At 39.2% G+C, this 27,944-nt stretch overlaps 1 protein-coding gene across 2 annotated transcripts in view; it reads right to left on the reverse strand.

Moving 5' to 3' along the window:
* The window catches only part of tns3.2 (tensin 3, tandem duplicate 2), a 258,371-nt gene that overhangs the window by 13,666 nt on the left and 216,761 nt on the right, over positions 1-27,944 (reverse strand). For both annotated transcript variants that reach the window (XM_084308688.1, XM_084308687.1), the window contains exons 24-25: positions 25,483-25,651; positions 24,568-24,636 (exon numbers count right to left, since the gene is read on the reverse strand). In XM_084308688.1, the coding sequence (XP_084164814.1) occupies positions 24,568-24,636; positions 25,483-25,651 (238 nt within the window). The remainder of the gene's footprint in view (positions 1-24,567; positions 24,637-25,482; positions 25,652-27,944) is intronic.

Below are 27,944 nucleotides of genomic sequence, written 5' to 3' on the forward strand. Positions count from 1 at the left end.
GACTATAGAGTGTAGACTATAGAGTGTAGACTATAGAGAGTAGACTGTGGAGTGTAGACTATAGAGTGTAGACTATAGAGTGTAGACTATAGAGAGTAGACTGTAGAGTGTAGACTATAGAGTGTAGACTGTGGAGTGTAGACTATAGAGAGTAGAGTGTAGAGTGTAGACTATAGAGAGTAGACTGTAGAGTGTAGACTATAGAGTGTAGACTGTGGAGTGTAGACTATAGAGAGTAGACTGTAGAGTGTAGACTATAGAGTGTAGACTGTGGAGTGTAGACTATAGAGTGTAGACTGTGGAGTGTAGACTATAGAGTGTAGACTATAGAGAGTAGACTGTAGAGTGTAGACTATAGAGTGTAGACTATAGAGAGTAGACTATAGAGAGTAGACTATAGAGTGTAGACTATAGAGAGTAGACTATAGAGAGTAGACTATAGAGTGTAGACTATAGAGAGTAGACTATAGAGTGTAGACTATAGAGTGTAGACTGTAGAGTGTAGACTGTAGAGTGTAGACTATAGATTGTAGACTGTAGAGTGTAGACTGTAGAGTGTAGACTATAGAGTGTAGACTGTGGAGTGTAGACTATAGAGAGTAGACTATAGAGAGTAGACTGTAGAGTGTAGACTGTGGAGTGTAGACTATAGAGTGTAGACTATAGAGTGTAGACTGTAGAGTGTAGACTATAGAGTGTAGACTATAGAGTGTAGACTGTAGAGAGTAGACTATAGAGTGTAGACTATAGAGTGTAGACTGTAGAGTGTAGACTATAGAGTGTAGACTATAGTGTGTAGACTGTAGAGTGTAGACTATAGAGTGTAGACTGTAGAGTGTAGACTGTGGAGTGTAGACTATAGAGTGTAGACTGTGGAGTGTAGACTATAGAGTGTAGACTATAGAGTGTAGACTATAGAGTGTAGACTATAGAGAGTAGACTGTGGAGTGTAGACTATAGAGTGTAGACTATAGAGTGTAGACTATAGAGAGTAGACTGTAGAGTGTAGACTATAGAGTGTAGACTGTGGAGTGTAGACTATAGAGAGTAGAGTGTAGAGTGTAGACTATAGAGAGTAGACTGTAGAGTGTAGACTATAGAGTGTAGACTGTGGAGTGTAGACTATAGAGAGTAGACTGTAGAGTGTAGACTATAGAGTGTAGACTGTGGAGTGTAGACTATAGAGTGTAGACTGTGGAGTGTAGACTATAGAGTGTAGACTATAGAGAGTAGACTGTAGAGTGTAGACTATAGAGTGTAGACTATAGAGAGTAGACTATAGAGAGTAGACTATAGAGTGTAGACTATAGAGAGTAGACTATAGAGAGTAGACTATAGAGTGTAGACTATAGAGAGTAGACTATAGAGTGTAGACTATAGAGTGTAGACTGTAGAGTGTAGACTGTAGAGTGTAGACTATAGAGTGTAGACTGTAGAGTGTAGACTGTGGAGTGTAGACTATAGAGAGTAGACTATAGAGAGTAGACTGTAGAGTGTAGACTGTGGAGTGTAGACTATAGAGTGTAGACTATAGAGTGTAGACTGTGGAGTGTAGACTATAGAGTGTAGACTATAGAGAGTAGACTGTAGAGTGTAGACTGTGGAGTGTAGACTGTAGAGTATAGAGTGTAGAGTGTAGACTATAGAGTGTAGACTATAGAGTGTAGACTGTGGAGTGTAGACTATAGAGTGTAGACTATAGAGAGTAGACTGTAGAGTGTAGACTATAGAGAGTAGACTGTGGAGTGTAGACTATAGAGTGTAGACTGTAGAGTGTAGACTATAGAGTGTAGACTATAGAGAGTAGACTATAGAGAGTAGACTATAGAGAGTAGACTGTAGAGTGTAGACTATAGAGTGTAGACTATAGAGTGTAGACTATAGAGTGTAGACTATAGAGTGTAGACTATAGAGTGTAGACTGTAGAGTGTAGACTATAGAGTGTAGACTATAGAGTGTAGACTATAGAGTGTAGACTATAGAGTGTAGACTAGAGTGTAGACTATAGAGTGTAGACTATAGAGAGTAGACTATAGAGTGTAGACTATAGAGAGTAGACTGTAGAGTGTAGACTATAGAGTGTAGACTGTAGAGAGTAGACTATAGAGTGTAGACTGTAGAGAGTAGACTATAGAGTGTAGACTGTAGAGAGTAGACTATAGAGTGTAGACTATAGAGTGTAGACTGTAGAGAGTAGACTATAGAGAGTATACTATAGAGTGTAGACTATAGAGTGTAGACTGTAGAGTGTAGACTATAGAGTGTAGACTGTAGAGTGTAGACTATAGAGTGTAGACTATAGAGTGTAGACTATAGAGTGTAGACTATAGAGAGTAGACTATAGAGTGTAGACTATAGAGAGTAGACTATAGAGTGTAGACTATAGAGTGTAGACTATAGAGTGTAGACTATAGAGTGTAGACTACAGATAGTAGACTATAGAGTGTAGACTATAGAGTGTAGACTATAGAGAGTAGACTGTAGAGTGTAGAGTGTAGACTATAGAGTGTAGACTATAGAGAGTAGACTGTAGAGTGTAGACTATAGAGTGTAGACTATAGAGAGTAGACTGTAGAGTGTAGACTATAGAGTGTAGACTGTAGAGAGTAGACTATAGAGTGTAGACTATAGAGAGTATACTATAGAGTGTAGACTATAGAGTGTAGACTATAGAGTGTAGACTATAGAGTGTAGACTGTAGAGTGTAGACTATAGAGTGTAGACTATAGAGAGTAGACTGTAGAGTGTAGACTGTAGAGAGTAGACTATAGAGAGTAGACTATAGAGAGTAGACTATAGAGTGTAGACTATAGAGTGTAGACTATAGAGTGTAGACTATAGAGTGTAGACTACAGATAGTAGACTATAGAGTGTAGACTATAGAGTGTAGACTATAGAGTGTAGACTATAGAGAGTAGACTATAGAGAGTAGACTATAGAGAGTAGACTATAGAGTGTAGACTATAGAGAGTAGACTATAGAGTGTAGACTATAGAGAGTAGACTATAGAGTGTAGACTATAGAGTGTAGACTACAGATAGTAGACTATAGAGTGTAGACTATAGAGTGTAGACTATAGAGAGTAGACTATAGAGTGTAGACTATAGAGAGTAGACTATAGAGTGTAGACTATAGAGTGTAGACTACAGATAGTAGACTATAGAGTGTAGACTATAGAGTGTAGACTATAGAGTGTAGACTATAGAGAGTAGACTATAGAGAGTAGACTATAGAGAGTATACTGTAGAGTGTAGACTATAGAGTGTAGACTGTAGAGAGTAGACTATAGAGTGTAGACTATAGAGAGTAGACTATAGAGTGTAGACTATAGAGTGTAGACTATAGAGTGTAGACTATAGAGTGTAGACTGTAGAGTGTAGACTATAGAGTGTAGACTATAGAGAGTAGACTATAGAGAGTAGACTGTAGAGAGTAGACTATAGAGTGTAGACTATAGAGTGTAGACTATAGAGAGTAGACTATAGAGAGTAGACTGTAGACTATAGAGTGTAGACTATAGAGTGTAGACTATAGAGTGTAGACTATAGAGTGTAGACTGTAGAGTGTAGACTGTAGAGTGTAGACTATAGAGTGTAGACTGTAGAGTGTAGACTATAGAGTGTAGACTATAGAGTGTAGACTATAGAGAGTAGACTATAGAGTGTAGACTGTAGAGTGTAGACTGTAGAGTGTAGACTGTAGAGTGTAGACTATAGAGTGTAGACTATAGAGTGTAGACTGTAGAGTGTAGACTATAGAGTGTATACTATAGAGAGTAGACTATAGAGAGTAGACTGTAGAGTGTAGACTATAGAGTGTAGACTATAGAGTGTAGACTATAGAGTGTAGACTATAGAATGTAGACTATAGAGTGTAGACTGTAGAGTGTAGACTATAGAGTGTAGACTATAGAGAGTAGACTGTAGAGTGTAGACTATAGAGAGTAGACTATAGAGAGTAGACTATAGAGTGTAGACTATAGAGTGTAGACTATAGAGTGTAGACTATAGAGTGTAGACTACAGATAGTAGACTATAGAGTGTAGACTATAGAGTGTAGACTATAGAGTGTAGACTATAGAGAGTAGACTATAGAGAGTAGACTATAGAGAGTATACTGTAGAGTGTAGACGATAGAGTGTAGACTGTAGAGAGTAGACTATAGAGTGTAGACTATAGAGAGTAGACTATAGAGTGTAGACTATAGAGTGTAGACTATAGAGTGTAGACTATAGAGTGTAGACTGTAGAGTGTAGACTATAGAGTGTAGACTATAGAGAGTAGACTATAGAGAGTAGACTGTAGAGAGTAGACTATAGAGTGTAGACTATAGAGTGTAGACTATAGAGAGTAGACTATAGAGAGTAGACTGTAGACTATAGAGTGTAGACTATAGAGTGTAGACTATAGAGTGTAGACTATAGAGTGTAGACTGTAGAGTGTAGACTGTAGAGTGTAGACTATAGAGTGTAGACTGTAGAGTGTAGACTATAGAGTGTAGACTATAGAGTGTAGACTATAGAGTGTAGACTATAGAGAGTAGACTATAGAGTGTAGACTATAGAGTGTAGACTATAGAGTGTAGACTATAGAATGTAGACTATAGAGTGTAGACTGTAGAGTGTAGACTATAGAGTGTAGACTATAGAGAGTAGACTGTAGAGTGTAGACTATAGAGAGTAGACTATAGAGAGTAGACTATAGAGTGTAGACTATAGAGTGTAGACTATAGAGTGTAGACTATAGAGTGTAGACTGTAGAGTGTAGACTATAGAGTGTAGACTATAGAGAGTAGACTGTAGAGTGTAGACTATAGAGAGTAGACTATAGAGAGTAGACTATAGAGAGTAGACTATAGAGAGTAGACTATAGAGTGTAGACTATAGAGTGTAGACTGTAGAGTGTAGACTATAGAGTGTAGACTATAGAGAGTAGACTATAGAGAGTAGACTGTAGAGTGTAGACTATAGAGTGTAGACTATAGAGTGTAGACTGTAGAGAGTAGACTATAGAGTGTAGACTATAGAGTGTAGACTATAGAGTGTAGACTATAGAGTGTAGACTATAGAGAGTAGACTATAGAGAGTAGACTATAGAGTGTAGACTATAGAGTGTAGACTATAGAGTGTAGACTGTAGAGTGTAGACTATAGAGTGTAGACTATAGAGAGTAGACTGTAGTGTAGACTATAGAGTGTAGACTATAGAGTGTAGACTGTAGAGAGTAGACTATAGAGTGTAGACTATAGAGTGTAGACTATAGAGTGTAGACTGTAGAGAGTAGACTATAGAGTGTAGACTATAGAGTGTAGACTATAGAGAGTAGACTATAGAGTGTAGACTATAGAGTGTAGACTATAGAGTGTAGACTATAGAGTGTAGACTATAGAGAGTAGACTATAGAGTGTAGACTATAGAGTGTAGACTATAGAGAGTAGACTATAGAGTGTAGACTATAGAGTGTAGACTGTAGAGAGTAGACTATAGAGTGTAGACTATAGAGTGTAGACTATAGAGAGTAGACTATAGAGTGTAGACTATAGAGAGTAGACTATAGAGTGTAGACTATAGAGTGTAGACTATAGAGTGTAGACTATAGAGTGTAGACTATAGAGTGTAGACTATAGAGTGTAGACTATAGAGTGTAGACTGTAGAGAGTAGACTATAGAGTGTAGACTATAGAGTGTAGACTATAGAGTGTAGACTGTAGAGAGTAGACTATAGAGTGTAGACTATAGAGTGTAGACTATAGAGTGTAGACTATAGAGAGTAGACTATAGAGTGTAGATTGTAGAGTGTAGACTATAGAGTGTAGACTGTAGAGTGTAGACTATAGAGTGTAGACTATAGAGTGTAGACTATAGAGAGTAGACTATAGAGTGTAGACTATAGAGTGTAGACTATAGAGTGTAGACTATAGAGTGTAGACTATAGAGTGTAGACTGTAGAGTGTAGACTATAGAGAGTAGACTATAGAGAGTAGACTATAGAGAGTAGACTATAGAGTGTAGACTATAGAGTGTAGACTATAGAGAGTAGACTGTAGAGAGTAGACTATAGAGTGTAGACTATAGAGAGTAGACTGTAGAGTGTAGACTATAGAGAGTAGACTGTAGAGAGTAGACTATAGAGAGTAGACTGTAGAGTGTAGACTATAGAGAGTAGACTATAGAGTGTAGACTATAGAGAGTAGACTATAGAGTGTAGACTATAGAGAGTAGACTATAGAGAGTAGACTATAGAGAGTAGACTATAGAGTGTAGACTATAGAGTGTAGACTATAGAGAGTAGACTGTAGAGAGTAGACTGTAGAGAGTAGACTATAGAGAGTAGACTGTAGAGTGTAGACTATAGAGAGTAGACTATAGAGTGTAGACTATAGAGAGTAGACTGTAGAGAGTAGACTATAGAGAGTAGACCATAGAGTGTAGACTATAGAGTGTAGACTATAGAGTGTAGACTGTAGAGTAAGACTGTAGAGTGTAGACTATAGAGTGTAGACTATAGAGAGTAGACTATAGAGAGTAGACTATAGAGAGTAGACTATAGAGAGTAGACTGTAGAGTGTAGACTATAGAGTGTAGACTATAGAGTGTAGACTGTAGAGAGTAGACTATAGAGTGTAGACTATAGACTGTAGACTGTAGAGAGTAGACTATAGAGTGTAGACTATAGAGAGTAGACTATAGAGTGTAGACTGTAGAGAGTAGACTATATAGTGTAGACTATAGAGTGTAGACTGTAGAGTGTAACTATAGAGTGTAGACTGTAGAGTGTAGAGCGTAGACTGTAGAGAGTAGACTGTAGAGAGTAGACTATAGAGTGTAGACTATAGAGTGTAGACTGTAGAGAGTAGACTATAGAGTGTAGACTATAGAGTGTAGACTATAGAGTGTAGACTGTAGACTATAGAGTGTAGACTATAGAGAGTAGACTGTAGAGTGTAGACTATAGAATGTAGACTGTAGAGAGTAGACTATAGAATGTAGACTGTAGAGTGTAGACTATAGAGTGTAGACTATAGAGTGTAGACTATAGAGAGTAGACTATAGAGTGTAGACTATAGAGTGTAGACTATAGAGTGTAGACTATAGAGAGTAGACTATAGAGTGTAGACTATAGAGTGTAGACTGTAGAGAGTAGACTATAGAGTGTAGACTATAGAGTGTAGACTATAGAGAGTAGACTATAGAGTGTAGACTATAGAGAGTAGACTATAGAGTGTAGACTATAGAGTGTAGACTATAGAGTGTAGACTATAGAGTGTAGACTATAGAGTGTAGACTATAGAGTGTAGACTATAGAGTGTAGACTGTAGAGAGTAGACTATAGAGTGTAGACTATAGAGTGTAGACTATAGAGTGTAGACTGTAGAGAGTAGACTATAGAGTGTAGACTATAGAGTGTAGACTATAGAGTGTAGATTATAGAGAGTAGACTATAGAGTGTAGACTGTAGAGTGTAGACTATAGAGTGTAGACTGTAGAGTGTAGACTATAGAGTGTAGACTATAGAGTGTAGACTATAGAGAGTAGACTATAGAGTGTAGACTATAGAGTGTAGACTATAGAGTGTAGACTATAGAGTGTAGACTGTAGAGTGTAGACTATAGAGAGTAGACTATAGAGAGTAGACTATAGAGTGTAGACTATAGAGTGTAGACTATAGAGAGTAGACTGTAGAGAGTAGACTATAGAGTGTAGACTATAGAGAGTAGACTGTAGAGTGTAGACTATAGAGAGTAGACTGTAGAGAGTAGACTATAGAGTGTAGACTATAGAGAGTAGACTGTAGAGTGTAGACTATAGAGAGTAGACTATAGAGTGTAGACTATAGAGAGTAGACTATAGAGTGTAGACTATAGAGAGTAGACTATAGAGAGTAGACTATAGAGAGTAGACTATAGAGTGTAGACTATAGAGTGTAGACTATAGAGAGTAGACTGTAGAGAGTAGACTGTAGAGAGTAGACTATAGAGAGTAGACTGTAGAGTGTAGACTATAGAGAGTAGACTATAGAGTGTAGACTATAGAGAGTAGACTGTAGAGAGTAGACTATAGAGAGTAGACCATAGAGTGTAGACTATAGAGTGTAGACTATAGAGTGTAGACTGTAGAGTAAGACTGTAGAGTGTAGACTAAAGAGTGTAGACTATAGAGAGTAGACTATAGAGAGTAGACTATAGAGAGTAGACTATAGAGAGTAGACTGTAGAGTGTAGACTATAGAGTGTAGACTATAGAGTGTAGACTGTAGAGAGTAGACTATAGAGTGTAGACTATAGACTGTAGACTGTAGAGAGTAGACTATAGAGTGTAGACTATAGAGAGTAGACTATAGAGTGTAGACTGTAGAGAGTAGACTATATAGTGTAGACTATAGAGTGTAGACTGTAGAGTGTAACTATAGAGTGTAGACTGTAGAGTGTAGAGCGTAGACTGTAGAGAGTAGACTGTAGAGAGTAGACTATAGAGTGTAGACTATAGAGTGTAGACTGTAGAGAGTAGACTATAGAGTGTAGACTATAGAGTGTAGACTATAGAGTGTAGACTGTAGACTATAGAGTGTAGACTATAGAGAGTAGACTGTAGAGTGTAGACTATAGAATGTAGACTGTAGAGAGTAGACTATAGAATGTAGACTGTAGAGTGTAGACTATAGAGTGTAGACTATAGAGTGTAGACTATAGAGTGTAGACTGTAGAGAGTAGACTATAGAGTGTAGACTATAGAGTGTAGACTGTAGAGTGTAGACTATAGAGAGTAGACTGTAGAGTGTAGACTGTAGAGAGTAGACTATAGAGTGTAGACTATAGAGAGTAGACTATAGAGTGTAGACTGTAGAGAGTAGACTATATAGTGTAGACTATAGAGTGTAGACTGTAGAGTGTAACTATAGAGTGTAGACTGTAGAGTGTAGAGCGTAGACTGTAGAGAGTAGACTGTAGAGAGTAGACTATAGAGTGTAGACTATAGAGTGTAGACTGTAGAGAGTAGACTATAGAGTGTAGACTATAGAGTGTAGACTATAGAGTGTAGACTGTAGACTATAGAGTGTAGACTATAGAGAGTAGACTGTAGAGTGTAGACTATAGAATGTAGACTGTAGAGAGTAGACTATAGAATGTAGACTGTAGAGTGTAGACTGTAGAGAGTAGACTATAGAGTGTAGACTATAGAGTGTAGACTGTAGAGTGTAGACTATAGAGTGTAGACTATAGAGTGTAGACTGTAGAGTGTAGACTATAGAGAGTAGACTGTAGAGTGTAGACTGTAGAGCGTAGACTGTAGAGAGTAGACTATAGAGAGTAGACTGTAGAGAGTAGACTGTAGAGTGTAGACTGTAGAGAGTAGACTATAGAGAGTAGACTATAGAGTGTAGACCATAGAGTGTAGACTGTGGAGTGTAGACTATAGAGTGTAGACTATAGAGTGTAGACTGTGGAGTGTAGACTGTGGAGTGTAGACTATAGAGAGTAGACTGTAGAGAGTAGACTGTGGAGTGTAGACTATAGAGTGTAGACTATAGAGTGTAGACTGTGGAGTGTAGACTATAGAGAGTAGACTGTAGAGTGTAGACTGTAGAGAGTAGACTGTGGAGTGTAGACTATAGAGTGTAGACTATAGAGTGTAGACTGTGGAGTGTAGACTATAGAGAGTAGACTGTAGAGTGTAGACTATAGAGTGTAGACTATAGAGTGTAGACTATAGAGAGTAGACTATAGAGAGTAGACTATAGAATGTAGACTATAGAGAGTAGACTGTAGAGTGTAGACTATAGAGTGTAGACTATAGAGTGTAGACTGTGGAGTGTAGACTATAGAGAGTAGACTATAGAGAGTAGACTATAGAGTGTAGACTATAGAGAGTAGACTGTAGAGTGTAGACTATAGAGTGTAGACTATAGAGTGTAGACTATAGAGAGTAGACTGTGGAGTGTAGACTATAGAGTGTAGACTATAGAGAGTAGACTGTAGAGTGTAGACTATAGAGTGTAGACTGTAGAGTGTAGACTATAGAGTGTAGACTATAGAGTGTAGACTGTAGAGTGTAGACTATAGAGTGTAGACTGTGGAGTGTAGACTATAGAGTGTAGACTGTAGAGTGTAGACTATAGAGTGTAGACTGTGGAGTGTAGACTATAGAGTGTAGACTGTGGAGTGTAGACTATAGAGAGTAGACTGTAGAGTGTAGACTATAGAGTGTAGACTGTGGAGTGTAGACTATAGAGAGTAGACTGTAGAGTGTAGACTATAGAGTGTAGACTGTGGAGTGTAGACTATAGAGTGTAGACTGTGGAGTGTAGACTATAGAGTGTAGACTATAGAGAGTAGACTGTAGAGTGTAGACTATAGAGTGTAGACTATAGAGAGTAGACTATAGAGAGTAGACTATAGAGTGTAGACTATAGAGAGTAGACTATAGAGAGTAGACTATAGAGTGTAGACTATAGAGAGTAGACTATAGCGTGTAGACTATAGAGTGTAGACTGTAGAGTGTAGACTGTAGAGTGTAGACTATAGAGTGTAGACTGTGGAGTGTAGACTATAGAGAGTAGACTATAGAGTGTAGACTATAGAGTGTAGACTGTAGAGTGTAGACTGTAGAGTGTAGACTATAGAGTGTAGACTGTGGAGTGTAGACTATAGAGAGTAGACTATAGAGAGTAGACTGTAGAGTGTAGACTGTGGAGTGTATACTATAGAGTGTAGACTATAGAGTGTAGACTGTGGAGTGTAGACTATAGAGTGTAGACTATAGAGAGTAGACTGTAGAGTGTAGACTATAGAGTGTAGACTATAGAGAGTAGACTGTAGAGTGTAGACTATAGAGTGTAGACTATAGAGTGTAGACTATAGAGAGTAGACTATAGAGTGTAGACTATAGAGAGTAGACTATAGAGAGTAGACTATAGAGAGTAGACTATAGAGTGTAGACTATAGAGTGTAGACTATAGAGAGTAGACTGTAGAGAGTAGACTATAGAGTGTAGACTATAGAGAGTAGACTGTAGAGTGTAGACTATAGAGAGTAGACTATAGAGTGTAGACTATAGAGAGTAGACTGTAGAGAGTAGACTATAGAGAGTAGACCATAGAGTGTAGACTATAGAGTGTAGACTATAGAGTGTAGACTGTAGAGTAAGACTGTAGAGTGTAGACTATAGAGTGTAGACTATAGAGAGTAGACTATAGAGAGTAGACTATAGAGAGTAGACTATAGAGAGTAGACTATAGAGAGTAGACTGTAGAGTGTAGACTATAGAGTGTAGACTATAGAGTGTAGACTGTAGAGAGTAGACTATAGAGTGTAGACTATAGAGTGTAGACTGTAGAGAGTAGACTATAGAGTGTAGACTATAGAGAGTAGACTATAGAGTGTAGACTGTAGAGAGTAGACTATAGAGTGTAGACTATAGAGTGTAGACTGTAGAGTGTAACTATAGAGTGTAGACTGTAGAGTGTAGAGCGTAGACTGTAGAGAGTAGACTGTAGAGTGTAGACTATAGAGTGTAGACTGTAGAGAGTAGACTATAGAGTGTAGACTATAGAGTGTAGACTATAGAGTGTAGACTGTAGACTATAGAGTGTAGACTATAGAGAGTAGACTGTAGAGTGTAGACTATAGAATGTAGACTGTAGAGAGTAGACTATAGAATGTAGACTGTAGACTGTAGACTATAGAGTGTAGACTATAGAGTGTAGACTATAGAGTGTAGACTGTAGAGAGTAGACTATAGAGTGTAGACTATAGAGTGTAGACTGTAGAGAGTAGACTATAGAGTAGACTATAGAGTGTAGACTGTAGAGTGTAGACTATAGAGTGTAGACTATAGAGTGTAGACTGTAGAGTGTAGACTGTAGAGTGTAGACTATAGAGAGTAGACTGTAGAGTGTAGACTGTGGAGTGTATACTATAGAGTGTAGACTATAGAGTGTAGACTGTGGAGTGTAGACTATAGAGTGTAGACTATAGAGAGTAGACTGTAGAGTGTAGACTATAGAGTGTAGACTATAGAGAGTAGACTGTAGAGTGTAGACTATAGAGTGTAGACTATAGAGTGTAGACTATAGAGAGTAGACTATAGAGTGTAGACTATAGAGAGTAGACTATAGAGAGTAGACTATAGAGAGTAGACTATAGAGAGTAGACTATAGAGTGTAGACTATAGAGTGTAGACTATAGAGAGTAGACTGTAGAGAGTAGACTATAGAGTGTAGACTATAGAGAGTAGACTGTAGAGTGTAGACTATAGAGAGTAGACTATAGAGTGTAGACTATAGAGAGTAGACTGTAGAGAGTAGACTATAGAGAGTAGACCATAGAGTGTAGACTATAGAGTGTAGACTATAGAGTGTAGACTGTAGAGTAAGACTGTAGAGTGTAGACTATAGAGTGTAGACTATAGAGAGTAGACTATAGAGAGTAGACTATAGAGAGTAGACTATAGAGAGTAGACTATAGAGAGTAGACTGTAGAGTGTAGACTATAGAGTGTAGACTATAGAGTGTAGACTGTAGAGAGTAGACTATAGAGTGTAGACTATAGAGTGTAGACTGTAGAGAGTAGACTATAGAGTGTAGACTATAGAGAGTAGACTATAGAGTGTAGACTGTAGAGAGTAGACTATAGAGTGTAGACTATAGAGTGTAGACTGTAGAGTGTAACTATAGAGTGTAGACTGTAGAGTGTAGAGCGTAGACTGTAGAGAGTAGACTGTAGAGAGTAGACTATAGAGTGTAGACTATAGAGTGTAGACTGTAGAGAGTAGACTATAGAGTGTAGACTATAGAGTGTAGACTATAGAGTGTAGACTGTAGACTATAGAGTGTAGACTATAGAGAGTAGACTGTAGAGTGTAGACTATAGAATGTAGACTGTAGAGAGTAGACTATAGAATGTAGACTGTAGAGTGTAGACTATAGAGTGTAGACTATAGAGTGTAGACTATAGAGTGTAGACTGTAGAGAGTAGACTATAGAGTGTAGACTATAGAGTGTAGACTGTAGAGAGTAGACTATAGAGAGTAGACTATAGAGTGTAGACTGTAGAGTGTAGACTATAGAGTGTAGACTATAGAGTGTAGACTGTAGAGTGTAGACTGTAGAGTGTAGACTATAGAGAGTAGACTGTAGAGTGTAGACTGTAGAGAGTAGACTGTAGAGAGTAGACTATAGAGAGTAGACTGTAGAGAGTAGACTGTAGAGTGTAGACTGTAGAGAGTAGACTATAGAGAGTAGACTATAGAGTGTAGACTATAGAGTGTAGACTGTGGAGTGTAGACTATAGAGTGTAGACTATAGAGTGTAGACTGTGGAGTGTAGACTGTGGAATGTAGACTGTAGAGAGTAGACTATAGAGTGTAGACTATAGAGTGTAGACTATAGAGTGTAGACTGTAGAGAGTAGACTATAGAGTGTAGACTATAGAGTGTAGACTATAGAGTGTAGACTATAGAGAGTAGACTATAGAGTGTAGACTGTAGAGTGTAGACTATAGAGTGTAGACTGTAGAGTGTAGACTATAGAGTGTAGACTATAGAGTGTAGACTATAGAGAGTAGACTATAGAGTGTAGACTATAGAGTGTAGACTATAGAGTGTAGACTATAGAGTGTAGACTATAGAGTGTAGACTGTAGAGTGTAGACTATAGAGAGTAGACTATAGAGAGTAGACTATAGAGAGTAGACTATAGAGTGTAGACTATAGAGTGTAGACTATAGAGAGTAGACTGTAGAGAGTAGACTATAGAGTGTAGACTATAGAGAGTAGACTGTAGAGTGTAGACTATAGAGAGTAGACTGTAGAGAGTAGACTATAGAGTGTAGACTATAGAGAGTAGACTGTAGAGTGTAGACTATAGAGAGTAGACTATAGAGTGTAGACTATAGAGAGTAGACTATAGAGTGTAGACTATAGAGAGTAGACTATAGAGAGTAGACTATAGAGAGTAGACTATAGAGTGTAGACTATAGAGTGTAGACTATAGAGAGTAGACTGTAGAGAGTAGACTGTAGAGAGTAGACTATAGAGAGTAGACTGTAGAGTGTAGACTATAGAGAGTAGACTATAGAGTGTAGACTATAGAGAGTAGACTGTAGAGAGTAGACTATAGAGAGTAGACCATAGAGTGTAGACTATAGAGTGTAGACTATAGAGTGTAGACTGTAGAGTAAGACTGTAGAGTGTAGACTAAAGAGTGTAGACTATAGAGAGTAGACTATAGAGAGTAGACTATAGAGAGTAGACTATAGAGAGTAGACTGTAGAGTGTAGACTATAGAGTGTAGACTATAGAGTGTAGACTGTAGAGAGTAGACTATAGAGTGTAGACTATAGACTGTAGACTGTAGAGAGTAGACTATAGAGTGTAGACTATAGAGAGTAGACTATAGAGTGTAGACTGTAGAGAGTAGACTATATAGTGTAGACTATAGAGTGTAGACTGTAGAGTGTAACTATAGAGTGTAGACTGTAGAGTGTAGAGCGTAGACTGTAGAGAGTAGACTGTAGAGAGTAGACTATAGAGTGTAGACTATAGAGTGTAGACTGTAGAGAGTAGACTATAGAGTGTAGACTATAGAGTGTAGACTATAGAGTGTAGACTGTAGACTATAGAGTGTAGACTATAGAGAGTAGACTGTAGAGTGTAGACTATAGAATGTAGACTGTAGAGAGTAGACTATAGAATGTAGACTGTAGAGTGTAGACTATAGAGTGTAGACTATAGAGTGTAGACTATAGAGTGTAGACTGTAGAGAGTAGACTATAGAGTGTAGACTATAGAGTGTAGACTGTAGAGAGTAGACTATAGAGTGTAGACTATAGAGTGTAGACTGTAGAGTGTAGACTATAGAGTGTAGACTATAGAGTGTAGACTGTAGAGTGTAGACTATAGAGAGTAGACTGTAGAGAGTAGACTGTAGAGTGTAGACTGTAGAGAGTAGACTATAGAGAGTAGACTATAGAGTGTAGACCATAGAGTGTAGACTGTGGAGTGTAGACTATAGAGTGTAGACTATAGAGTGTAGACTGTGGAGTGTAGACTGTGGAGTGTAGACTATAGAGAGTAGACTGTAGAGAGTAGACTGTGGAGTGTAGACTATAGAGTGTAGACTATAGAGTGTAGACTGTGGAGTGTAGACTATAGAGAGTAGACTGTAGAGTGTAGACTGTAGAGAGTAGACTGTGGAGTGTAGACTATAGAGTGTAGACTATAGAGTGTAGACTGTGGAGTGTAGACTATAGAGAGTAGACTGTAGAGTGTAGACTATAGAGTGTAGACTATAGAGTGTAGACTATAGAGAGTAGACTATAGAGAGTAGACTATAGAATGTAGACTATAGAGAGTAGACTGTAGAGTGTAGACTATAGAGTGTAGACTATAGAGTGTAGACTGTGGAGTGTAGACTATAGAGAGTAGACTATAGAGTGTAGACTATAGAGAGTAGACTGTAGAGTGTAGACTATAGAGTGTAGACTATAGAGTGTAGACTATAGAGAGTAGACTGTGGAGTGTAGACTATAGAGTGTAGACTATAGAGAGTAGACTGTAGAGTGTAGACTATAGAGTGTAGACTGTAGAGTGTAGACTATAGAGTGTAGACTATAGAGTGTAGACTGTAGAGTGTAGACTATAGAGTGTAGACTGTGGAGTGTAGACTATAGAGTGTAGACTGTAGAGTGTAGACTATAGAGTGTAGACTGTGGAGTGTAGACTATAGAGTGTAGACTGTGGAGTGTAGACTATAGAGAGTAGACTGTAGAGTGTAGACTATAGAGTGTAGACTGTGGAGTGTAGACTATAGAGAGTAGACTGTAGAGTGTAGACTATAGAGAGTAGACTGTAGAGTGTAGACTATATAGTGTAGACTGTGGAGTGTAGACTATAGAGTGTAGACTATAGAGAGTAGACTGTAGAGTGTAGACTATAGAGTGTAGACTATAGAGAGTAGACTATAGAGAGTAGACTATAGAGTGTAGACTATAGAGAGTAGACTATAGAGAGTAGACTATAGAGTGTAGACTATAGAGAGTAGACTATAGCGTGTAGACTATAGAGTGTAGACTGTAGAGTGTAGACTGTAGAGTGTAGACTATAGAGTGTAGACTGTGGAGTGTAGACTATAGAGAGTAGACTATAGAGTGTAGACTATAGAGTGTAGACTGTAGAGTGTAGACTGTAGAGTGTAGACTATAGAGTGTAGACTGTGGAGTGTAGACTATAGAGAGTAGACTATAGAGAGTAGACTGTAGAGTGTAGACTGTGGAGTGTATACTATAGAGTGTAGACTATAGAGTGTAGACTGTGGAGTGTAGACTATAGAGTGTAGACTATAGAGAGTAGACTGTAGAGTGTAGACTATAGAGTGTAGACTATAGAGAGTAGACTGTAGAGTGTAGACTATAGAGTGTAGACTATAGAGTGTAGACTATAGAGAGTAGACTATAGAGTGTAGACTATAGAGAGTAGACTATAGAGAGTAGACTATAGAGAGTAGACTATAGAGTGTAGACTATAGAGTGTAGACTATAGAGAGTAGACTGTAGAGAGTAGACTATAGAGTGTAGACTATAGAGAGTAGACTGTAGAGTGTAGACTATAGAGAGTAGACTATAGAGTGTAGACTATAGAGAGTAGACTGTAGAGAGTAGACTATAGAGAGTAGACCATAGAGTGTAGACTATAGAGTGTAGACTATAGAGTGTAGACTGTAGAGTAAGACTGTAGAGTGTAGACTATAGAGTGTAGACTATAGAGAGTAGACTATAGAGAGTAGACTATAGAGAGTAGACTATAGAGAGTAGACTATAGAGAGTAGACTGTAGAGTGTAGACTATAGAGTGTAGACTATAGAGTGTAGACTGTAGAGAGTAGACTATAGAGTGTAGACTATAGAGTGTAGACTGTAGAGAGTAGACTATAGAGTGTAGACTATAGAGAGTAGACTATAGAGTGTAGACTGTAGAGAGTAGACTATAGAGTGTAGACTATAGAGTGTAGACTGTAGAGTGTAACTATAGAGTGTAGACTGTAGAGTGTAGAGCGTAGACTGTAGAGAGTAGACTGTAGAGTGTAGACTATAGAGTGTAGACTGTAGAGAGTAGACTATAGAGTGTAGACTATAGAGTGTAGACTATAGAGTGTAGACTGTAGACTATAGAGTGTAGACTATAGAGAGTAGACTGTAGAGTGTAGACTATAGAATGTAGACTGTAGAGAGTAGACTATATAATGTAGACTGTAGACTGTAGACTATAGAGTGTAGACTATAGAGTGTAGACTATAGAGTGTAGACTGTAGAGAGTAGACTATAGAGTGTAGACTATAGAGTGTAGACTGTAGAGAGTAGACTATAGAGAGTAGACTATAGAGTGTAGACTGTAGAGTGTAGACTATAGAGTGTAGACTATAGAGTGTAGACTGTAGAGTGTAGACTGTAGAGTGTAGACTATAGAGAGTAGACTGTAGAGTGTAGACTGTGGAGTGTATACTATAGAGTGTAGACTATAGAGTGTAGACTGTGGAGTGTAGACTATAGAGTGTAGACTATAGAGAGTAGACTGTAGAGTGTAGACTATAGAGTGTAGACTATAGAGAGTAGACTGTAGAGTGTAGACTATAGAGTGTAGACTATAGAGTGTAGACTATAGAGAGTAGACTATAGAGTGTAGACTATAGAGAGTAGACTATAGAGAGTAGACTATAGAGAGTAGACTATAGAGAGTAGACTATAGAGTGTAGACTATAGAGTGTAGACTATAGAGAGTAGACTGTAGAGAGTAGACTATAGAGTGTAGACTATAGAGAGTAGACTGTAGAGTGTAGACTATAGAGAGTAGACTATAGAGTGTAGACTATAGAGAGTAGACTGTAGAGAGTAGACTATAGAGAGTAGACCATAGAGTGTAGACTATAGAGTGTAGACTATAGAGTGTAGACTGTAGAGTAAGACTGTAGAGTGTAGACTATAGAGTGTAGACTATAGAGAGTAGACTATAGAGAGTAGACTATAGAGAGTAGACTATAGAGAGTAGACTGTAGAGTGTAGACTATAGAGTGTAGACTATAGAGTGTAGACTGTAGAGAGTAGACTATAGAGTGTAGACTATAGAGTGTAGACTGTAGAGAGTAGACTATAGAGTGTAGACTATAGAGAGTAGACTATAGAGTGTAGACTGTAGAGAGTAGACTATAGAGTGTAGACTATAGAGTGTAGACTGTAGAGTGTAACTATAGAGTGTAGACTGTAGAGTGTAGAGCGTAGACTGTAGAGAGTAGACTGTAGAGAGTAGACTATAGAGTGTAGACTATAGAGTGTAGACTGTAGAGAGTAGACTATAGAGTGTAGACTATAGAGTGTAGACTATAGAGTGTAGACTGTAGACTATAGAGTGTAGACTATAGAGAGTAGACTGTAGAGTGTAGACTATAGAATGTAGACTGTAGAGAGTAGACTATAGAATGTAGACTGTAGAGTGTAGACTATAGAGTGTAGACTATAGAGTGTAGACTATAGAGTGTAGACTGTAGAGAGTAGACTATAGAGTGTAGACTATAGAGTGTAGACTGTAGAGAGTAGACTATAGAGAGTAGACTATAGAGTGTAGACTGTAGAGTGTAGACTATAGAGTGTAGACTATAGAGTGTAGACTGTAGAGTGTAGACTGTAGAGTGTAGACTATAGAGAGTAGACTGTAGAGTGTAGACTGTAGAGAGTAGACTGTAGAGAGTAGACTATAGAGAGTAGACTGTAGAGAGTAGACTGTAGAGTGTAGACTGTAGAGAGTAGACTATAGAGAGTAGACTATAGAGTGTAGACTATAGAGTGTAGACTGTGGAGTGTAGACTATAGAGTGTAGACTATAGAGTGTAGACTGTGGAGTGTAGACTGTGGAATGTAGACTATAGAGAGTAGACTGTAGAGAGTAGACTGTGGAGTGTAGACTATAGAGTGTAGACTATAGAGTGTAGACTGTGGAGTGTAGACTATAGAGAGTAGACTGTAGAGTGTAGACTGTAGAGAGTAGACTGTGGAGTGTAGACTATAGAGTGTAGACTATAGAGTGTAGACTGTGGAGTGTAGACTATAGAGAGTAGACTGTAGAGTGTAGACTATAGAGTGTAGACTATAGAGTGTAGACTATAGAGAGTAGACTATAGAGAGTAGACTATAGAGTGTAGACTATAGAGAGTAGACTGTAGAGTGTAGACTATAGAGTGTAGACTATAGAGTGTAGACTGTGGAGTGTAGACTATAGAGAGTAGACTATAGAGAGTAGACTATAGAGTGTAGACTATAGAGAGTAGACTGTAGAGTGTAGACTATAGAGTGTAGACTATAGAGTGTAGACTATAGAGAGTAGACTGTGGAGTGTAGACTATAGAGTGTAGACTATAGAGAGTAGACTGTAGAGTGTAGACTATAGAGTGTAGACTGTAGAGTGTAGACTATAGAGTGTAGACTGTAGAGTGTAGACTATAGAGTGTAGACTATAGAGTGTAGACTGTGGAGTGTAGACTATAGAGTGTAGACTGTATAGTGTAGACTATAGAGTGTAGACTGTGGAGTGTAGACTATAGAGTGTAGACTGTGGAGTGTAGACTATAGAGAGTAGACTGTAGAGTGTAGACTATAGAGTGTATACTGTGGAGTGTAGACTATAGAGAGTAGACTGTAGAGTGTAGACTATAGAGTGTAGACTGTGGAGTGTAGACTATAGAGTGTAGACTGTGGAGTGTAGACTATAGAGTGTAGACTATAGAGAGTAGACTGTAGAGTGTAGACTATAGAGTGTAGACTATAGAGAGTAGACTATAGAGAGTAGACTATAGAGTGTAGACTATAGAGAGTAGACTATAGAGAGTAGACTATAGAGTGTAGACTATAGAGAGTAGACTATAGAGTGTAGACTATAGAGTGTAGACTGTAGAGTGTAGACTGTAGAGTGTAGACTATAGAGTGTAGACTGTGGAGTGTAGACTATAGATAGTAGACTATAGAGTGTAGACTATAGAGTGTAGACTGTAGAGTGTAGACTGTAGAGTGTAGACTATAGAGTGTAGACTGTGGAGTGTAGACTATAGAGAGTAGACTATAGAGAGTAGACTGTAGAGTGGAGACTGTGGAGTGTAGACTATAGAGTGTAGACTATAGAGTGTAGACTGTGGAGTGTAGACTATAGAGTGTAGACTATAGAGAGTAGACTGTAGAGTGTAGACTATAGAGTGTAGACTATAGAGAGTAGACTGTAGAGTGTAGACTATAGAGTGTAGACTATAGAGTGTAGACTATAGAGTGTAGACTGTGGAGTGTAGACTGTAGAGTATAGAGTGTAGAGTGTAGACTATAGAGTGTAGACTATAGAGTGTAGACTGTGGAGTGTAGACTATAGAGTGTAGACTATAGAGAGTAGACTGTAGAGTGTAGACTATAGAGTGTAGACTATAGAGAGTAGACTGTGGAGTGTAGACTATAGAGTGTAGACTGTAGAGTGTAGACTATAGAGTGTAGACTATAGAGAGTAGACTATAGAGAGTAGACTGTAGAGTGTAGACTATAGAGAGTAGACTATAGAGTGTAGACTGTAGAGTGTAGACTATAGAGTGTAGACTATAGAGTGTAGACTGTGGAGTGTAGACTGTAGAGTGTAGACTATAGAGAGTAGACTGTAGAGTGTAGACTATAGAGTGTAGACTATAGAGAGTAGACTGTAGAGTGTAGACTATAGAGTGTAGACTATAGAGTGTAGACTATAGAGTGTAGACTGTGGAGTGTAGACTGTAGAGTATAGAGTGTAGAGTGTAGACTATAGAGTGTAGACTGTGGAGTGTAGACTATAGAGTGTAGACTATAGAGAGTAGACTGTAGTGTAGACTATAGAGTGTAGACTATAGAGAGTAGACTGTGGAGTGTAGACTATAGAGTGTAGACTGTAGAGTGTAGACTATAGAGTGTAGACTATAGAGAGTAGACTATAGAGTGTAGACTATAGAGAGTAGACTATAGAGTGTAGACTATAGAGAGTAGACTATAGAGAGTAGACTATAGAGTGTAGACTATAGAGTGTAGACTATAGAGTGTAGACTATAGAGAGTAGACTATAGAGAGTAGACTATAGAGAGTAGACTATAGAGTGTAGACTGTAGAGAGTAGACTATAGAGTGTAGACTGTAGAGAGTAGACTATAGAGTGTAGACTATAGAGAGTAGACTATAGAGTGTAGACTATAGAGTGTAGACTATAGAGTGTAGACTCTAGAGAGTAGACTATAGAGAGTAGACTATAGAGTGTAGACTATAGAGTGTAGACTGTAGAGTGTAGACTATAGAGTGTAGACTATAGAGTGTAGACTGTAGAGAGTAGACTATAGAGAGTAGACTATAGAGTGTAGACTATAGAGTGTAGACTGTAGAGTGTAGACTATAGAGTGTAGACTATAGAGTGTAGACTATAGAGTGTAGACTATAGAGTATAGACTATAGAGTGTAGAGTAGACTATAGAGCGTAGACTGTAGAGAGTAGACTATAGAGTGTAGACTATAGAGTGTAGACTATAGAGTGTAGACTATAGAGAGTAGACTGTAGAGTGTAGACTATAGAATGTAGACTGTAGAGAGTAGACTATAGAGTGTAGACTGTAGAGAGTAGACTGTAGAGTGTAGACTATAGAATGTAGACTGTAGAGTGTAGACTATAGAGTGTAGACTATAGAGTGTAGACTATAGAGTGTAGACTATAGAGAGTAGACTATAGAGTGTAGACTATAGAGAGTAGACTGTAGAGTGTAGACTATAGAATGTAGACTATAGAGAGTAGACTGTGGAGTGTAGACTATAGAGTGTAGACTATAGAGTGTAGACTATAGAGTGTAGACTATAGAGTGTAGACTATAGAGTGTAGACTGTAGAGAGTAGACTGTGGAGTGTAGACTATAGAGTGTAGACTATAGAGAGTAGACTATAGAGTGTAGACTATAGAGAGTAGACTATAGAGTGTAGAGTGTAGACTATAGAGTGTAGACTATAGAGTGTAGACTATAGAGTGTAGACTATAGAGTGTAGACTATAGAGTGTAGACTGTGGAGTGTAGACTATAGAGTGTAGACTATAGAGTGTAGACTATAGAATGTAGACTATAGAGAGTAGACTATAGAGTGTAGAGTGTAGACTATAGAGTGTAGACTATAGAGAGTAGACTATAGAGTGTAGACTATAGAGAGTAGACTATAGAGTGTAGACTATAGAGAGTAGACTGTAGACTATAGAGTGTAGACTATATAGTGTAGACTATAGAGTGCAGACTATAGAGTGCAGACTATAGAGTGTAGACTGTAGAGTGTAGAGTGTAGAGTGTAGAGCGTAGACTGTAGAGTGTAGATTATAGAGTGTAGACTATAGAGAGTAGACTATAGAGAGTATACTATAGAGTGTAGACTATAGAGTGTAGAGCGTAGAGTGTAGACTATAGAGTGTAGACTATAGAGAGTAGACTATAGAGTGTAGACTATAGAGAGTAGACTATAGAGTGTAGACTATAGAGTGTAGACTATAGAGTGTAGACTATAGAGTGTAGACTATAGAGTGTAGAGTAGACTATAGAGTGTAGACTGTAGAGTGTAGAGTGTAGACTATAGAGTGTAGACTATAGAGTGTAGAGTAGACTATAGAGTGTAGAGTGTAGACTATAGAGTGTAGACTATAGAGTGTAGAGTAGACTATAGAGTGTAGAGTGTAGACTATAGAGTGTAGACTATAGAGTGTAGACTATAGAGAGTAGACTATAGAGTGTAGACTATAGAGTGTAGACTATAGAGTGTAGACTATAGAGTGTAGACTATAGAGTGTAGAGTAGACTATAGAGTGTAGACTGTAGAGTGTAGAGTGTAGACTATAGAGTGTAGACTATAGAGTGTAGAGTAGACTATAGAGTGTAGAGAGTAGACTATAGAGTGTAGACTATAGAGTGTAGAGTAGACTATAGAGTGTAGACTATAGAGAGTAGACTATAGAGTTGAGAGAAAACAGGGTTTATTCAATGTATGTGATGTATAGATTGGGGGGAGATGGTAGCATGTAACGGTGCCAGAGAGGTCGAAGTGCATGCTGACGGTGGAAGCAGGAGACGGTGGTTCAGTAGAGCAGGGTGATTGTGAGCACCACACTGAGCCGGGCCGAATGTTGACATTCCTTGTGAGAACACATTGATAAGAGCGAGTGTGGGCCCAGAGAGCAGGGTGGAGAGAGGTTCATCTTAATGAAACAGTAAGGAAACGTTTTGAAATGTGCGAAAGGTTATTAGCAGTTGTCATGACAGCGTCGCATGACAACCAGGAGAGGGGCGGGGGCCGTCGTTGCTATGACGAAAATCTATAAGTCGAACAGTGTTTCCGGGTGTAAGGCAGACCAAGAGCGACTAGGACTGAGATCACACAGAAGAGACTCTCTCCTCTCATCACGGAGAGGGGGGGGGGGGGGGGGGGAGGAGGAAGAATGACACATCATCATTAGCTTCGGCTAACGCGAGGAGGGTTTAGGCTAAAGACCAGGCCTGACCACCATTGGACTGAATAGCAGGAGGACGATAGACTGAACACACCGAAAGATCATTAGAATAGACTTTTCAAGGACAATACAATCTGTTAACATCTGAGCTGAGGCTTCTGTTTATCAAATAAACAACGCTTCTCCTTGTAAGGTATTACACTGTGTCAAAGTGTCGAATTCTTACGAGGGTGGAGAATTATTATGGTGGCGGATCGCATTAACGGGGAGAGATAAGGATTGTACAGCCAGTATATGAGACGTCGGGATCATTAAAATTACACAACGCAGAGGAATTGGATGGAGAGAGGATAACACAAGAAGACGTGATACTGGCCAGATTTATCAGAATCTAACAGAGTGTAGACTGTAGAGTGTAGAGTGTAGACTATAGAGAGTAGACTATAGAGTGTAGACTATAGAGAGTAGACTATAGAGTGTAGAGTGTAGACTATAGAGAGTAGACTATAGAGTGTAGAGTGTAGACTATAGAGAGTAGACTGTAGAGTGTAGACTATAGAGAGTAGACTGTAGAGTGTAGACTATAGAGAGTAGACTATAGAGTGTAGACTGTAGAGTGTAGACTATAGAGAGTAGACTATAGAGAGTAGACTATAGAGTGTAGACTATAGAGTGTAGACTATAGAGAGTAGACTATAGAGTGTAGACTGTAGAGAGTAGACTATAGAGAGTAGACTATAGAGAGTAGACTATAGAGTGTAGACTATAGAGTGTAGACTATAGAGAGTAGACTATAGAGTGTAGACTGTAGAGTGTAGACTATAGAGTAGACTATAGAGTGTAGACTATAGAGTGTAGACTATAGAGAGTAGACTAAAGAGTGTAGACTGTAGAGTGTAGACTATAGAGCGTAGACTATAGACTATAGTGTAGAGTGTAGACTGTAAGTGTACTGAGTGTAGACTGCCTCCACCCCTGACCAGTAGCAGCGACCCTGGACAGCGTGGGTTCACTAGCGGTCAGTCTTTCACCTGCAGCCCCACCTCCTCTCTCACTCTGTACTCACTTGCGGTCCTGAGGGTCCAGGGAGCAGAAGATGACCGTGTTGACGGTGTAGTGTCTCCTGAAGAACAGCCTGGAGACACAGAGACAGTCACACGGCTGCTAGACCACTGTGGAAATGGTTCTCCTGTCTTTGTGTGTGTGTGTGTGTGTGTGTGTGTGCGTGCGTGCGTGCGTGCGTGCGTGCGTGCGTGTGTGTGTGTGTGCATGTGCCAGCATGTGTTTGTGTGTCTTCATGTGCATGTGCCTGTGTGTGTGCGTACTGTATCTACTAGGGATGCACTGATCCGATATTGATATCGGCCCGGATATGACTAAAATAGCTAGATTGGGTAGATTTATTCTTTTTCAATAAATTGTATTACAAAATATATATATATATATATATATATATATATATATATATATATATATATATATGTACAGATGACATTTATATCTATGTGTTAATTTGTTACATTTTGTTTCACTAAGTTAGGAAAGTAATGTGTTAAGTCAAGCCTGATGTTGCCTTGCACAAAATAATGATCCCAGTCTCTTCCACACAGTGAGGCATACAGTTTATTAACTGAACAATGGGTATCGGATCGCTAGTCAGTATCGGCCGATACCCAAAGCCCAGTTATCGGTATTGGGACTGAAAAAGTTGGATCGGTGCATCCCTAGTACAGTATGTACCTGTGTGTGTGTGTGTGTGCATGTGTGTGTGTATAGTACAGTATGTGCATGCATGTGCATACTCTTAGCACCTGTGCATCCACACATGCATTTAAATTTGCTACAGTTATTGCATACTGCACGTTGAGTGAGTGAGTGAGTGAGTGAGTGAGTGAGTGAGTGAGTGAGTGAGTGAGTGAGTGAGTGAGTGAGTGAGTGAGTGAGTGAAGTGAGTGAAGTGAAGTGAGTGAGTGAGACTCACTTCCTCTGGTTGTCGGTGAGTGTTATGCCCTGAGCGGACACCTTGAAGTGCACCACGGTGGAGGTGGGCAGGGGGTCCATGGCCAGAGTGAGGCTGGTGGCCTTCTGCACCGCCTGGTGGCCCGTCAGCGACTCCAGCTCCACAGAGCCCAGGTACCACACGTTACAGGCTGCACACACACACACACACACACACACACACACACACACACACACACACACACACACACACACACACACACACACACACACACACACACACACACACACACACACACACACACAAGAAAATGACACTTTAAAGGAAGGGAGAAGGACTTTAAGAAAATAACTTGTTGTGATTGTTGCATAGTATAGTTAGTAACAGCAAGTATAGCATAGGGACATAGAATAAAAACTGCACATTGTATAGGAGTGTACATAGGATCCAGTGCCTTTAAGCGATTTATTAACATTTACCATGTCTATTCTAGTTATCTTATTATTATTACCACTATTACTATTGTTTTATTGCACAATCGTAGTGGGCATGGCCAACCGCATTTCACTGTATGCCCTGGTATGTATGTGATGAATAAACTCTTGAATCTTGAAACACATGCACACATGCACACGCACATGCACACACACACACAGATGAAACAAAGACTCAATACTTTGTTTATATCGCCGCCAGGTGCGCTGCCGTCTCAGACCCTGGGTGTGAGCGCGATAACTGAAACAGTTTTGATTGAAATCTTTCTGAATTTGATGTGAACATTCCTGACTCGTAGAGGAAGAACCCTATTGATTTTGGTGACTCGACGGTCTTTCCTCTAGCGCCACCTTCGGTCTTCGTTTTCACAAGAGTGTACCACCTCCTGAACCGTGGGTCCGGCGGTCTTGAAGATGACAAGATGCAGCTCCTTGAGAACAACAGACTTTGTCTTAAATAATCCACGTCTTGATCAGGTGAAGTAATCTTTTGTTGAATCACTTTATTCCCTACCTGATTCTCACTAAACGTAGTCTTTAAACATATTATTTAGATAGTTGATAGGCCAAACCATACGGCTGCGAGATCCCATAGATAAGAAATTTTAAATAAAATGTAAGCATTGTAAACAGGAAGTGAACGTGACGTTTTAAGTCACTTGACCTCATGGTGATGCATGTCCAGTGGGGCTGACCTCGACTAGTCCAATAGTCGACTAATCGATTGAAAGGAGCCGTAGTCGACTGCCCACCTCTTAGTCGAATGCAAATTAAAAAAATATATAATTTTGATCATTCATTCCAAAAGCAAAGAGGTGTAGAAGCGTGGCTAACGCTAATGGCGCGCATACCAGCGAGGAAAACGGGCACAGAGGCACTGAAAGAGGATTTCACCTGTCTAATGAACACACTAGACAAATATCAAGATGTATCCATCAGTGGACCAATTGCATGCTTTCGCAGAGGACAAGAAGCCTTCAGTCGACTCCTTCAGACATTAAGCACCCCCCACAGCCCAAATGGAATGATACAAAAATCAAATACAATTTTGGCCAATCAAAGTCGACTCTACAAATCCTTAGTCGGGGACAGGCCTAGTGTCCAGTCATGATGAAATCTGAATGTGTCGTCCCTTTGTGATGTCAGCAATACATGTTCTTTACATAGCTGATATGCCAAACCATACACAGTATGACCCCAGAAAGGTCAACAGGAAGTGACATGTTTCTTGTGAGCTCTTTGTCCAATTTGCACCAAACCTGACAGATATGTTTTTCCTACGACAGCAAGGAGGCCTGAGATGTTTTGAGTAATTTGACCACACGGTGGCGCTATTCCGACAGGAAAAATGGGTACTATTCTTCAGCCTGTCCAAACATGATGAAGCTTGAGATGTGTTGTTGTTACTTTGTGATAATATCCTCCACGATGTTATGGACATTTGGATCATGGTCAAAAGGTGTAGCTGAGAATTGGTGGGCATCTTTGTTTGAGCTACTACATCCAAATTAGTTTCATTTGCTGTACATATAAATTGAACTACAATAAAACACTGTAAAAACATGGTAAAGAAAGCAATACAAATACGATTTTTCTTTTTTTTTATCCACATTTTCTATTTTTCTCCCATCCCAATTTTGTATCATCCAATTCTACCCTCCCCTGTCTCGAACGCTGTTTCTTGCCTCCCACAAGCCGGCTGCAATGTGGACTAAGTCATACATAGCACGAGTCCCCTCCGATACTCGATGTAACAGCAGTCGCATCTTTTCACCTGCGCAGCGCGATCTTTCAGCGTCAGGGGGTTGGGTAGGAGTGGGGGGGGGAGGTTGGGTAGGAGGGGTGGGTGGGGGACACTGTACAACTGTACAAACAAAACTGTACATTGGAATATTGACAAGACCATACTTGGTAATTTACTATACATTGGAGGGGGTTGTGTTAGGACATTTACAGGGGCCAGTTTCGAATTGCAGTCTCCCGTAGGTG

Source organism: Notolepis coatsorum, assembly GCF_963971535.1.
Source record: "Notolepis coatsorum genome assembly, chromosome: 2".
In the NCBI taxonomy this organism is placed as follows: Eukaryota; Metazoa; Chordata; class Actinopteri; order Aulopiformes; family Paralepididae; genus Notolepis; species Notolepis coatsorum.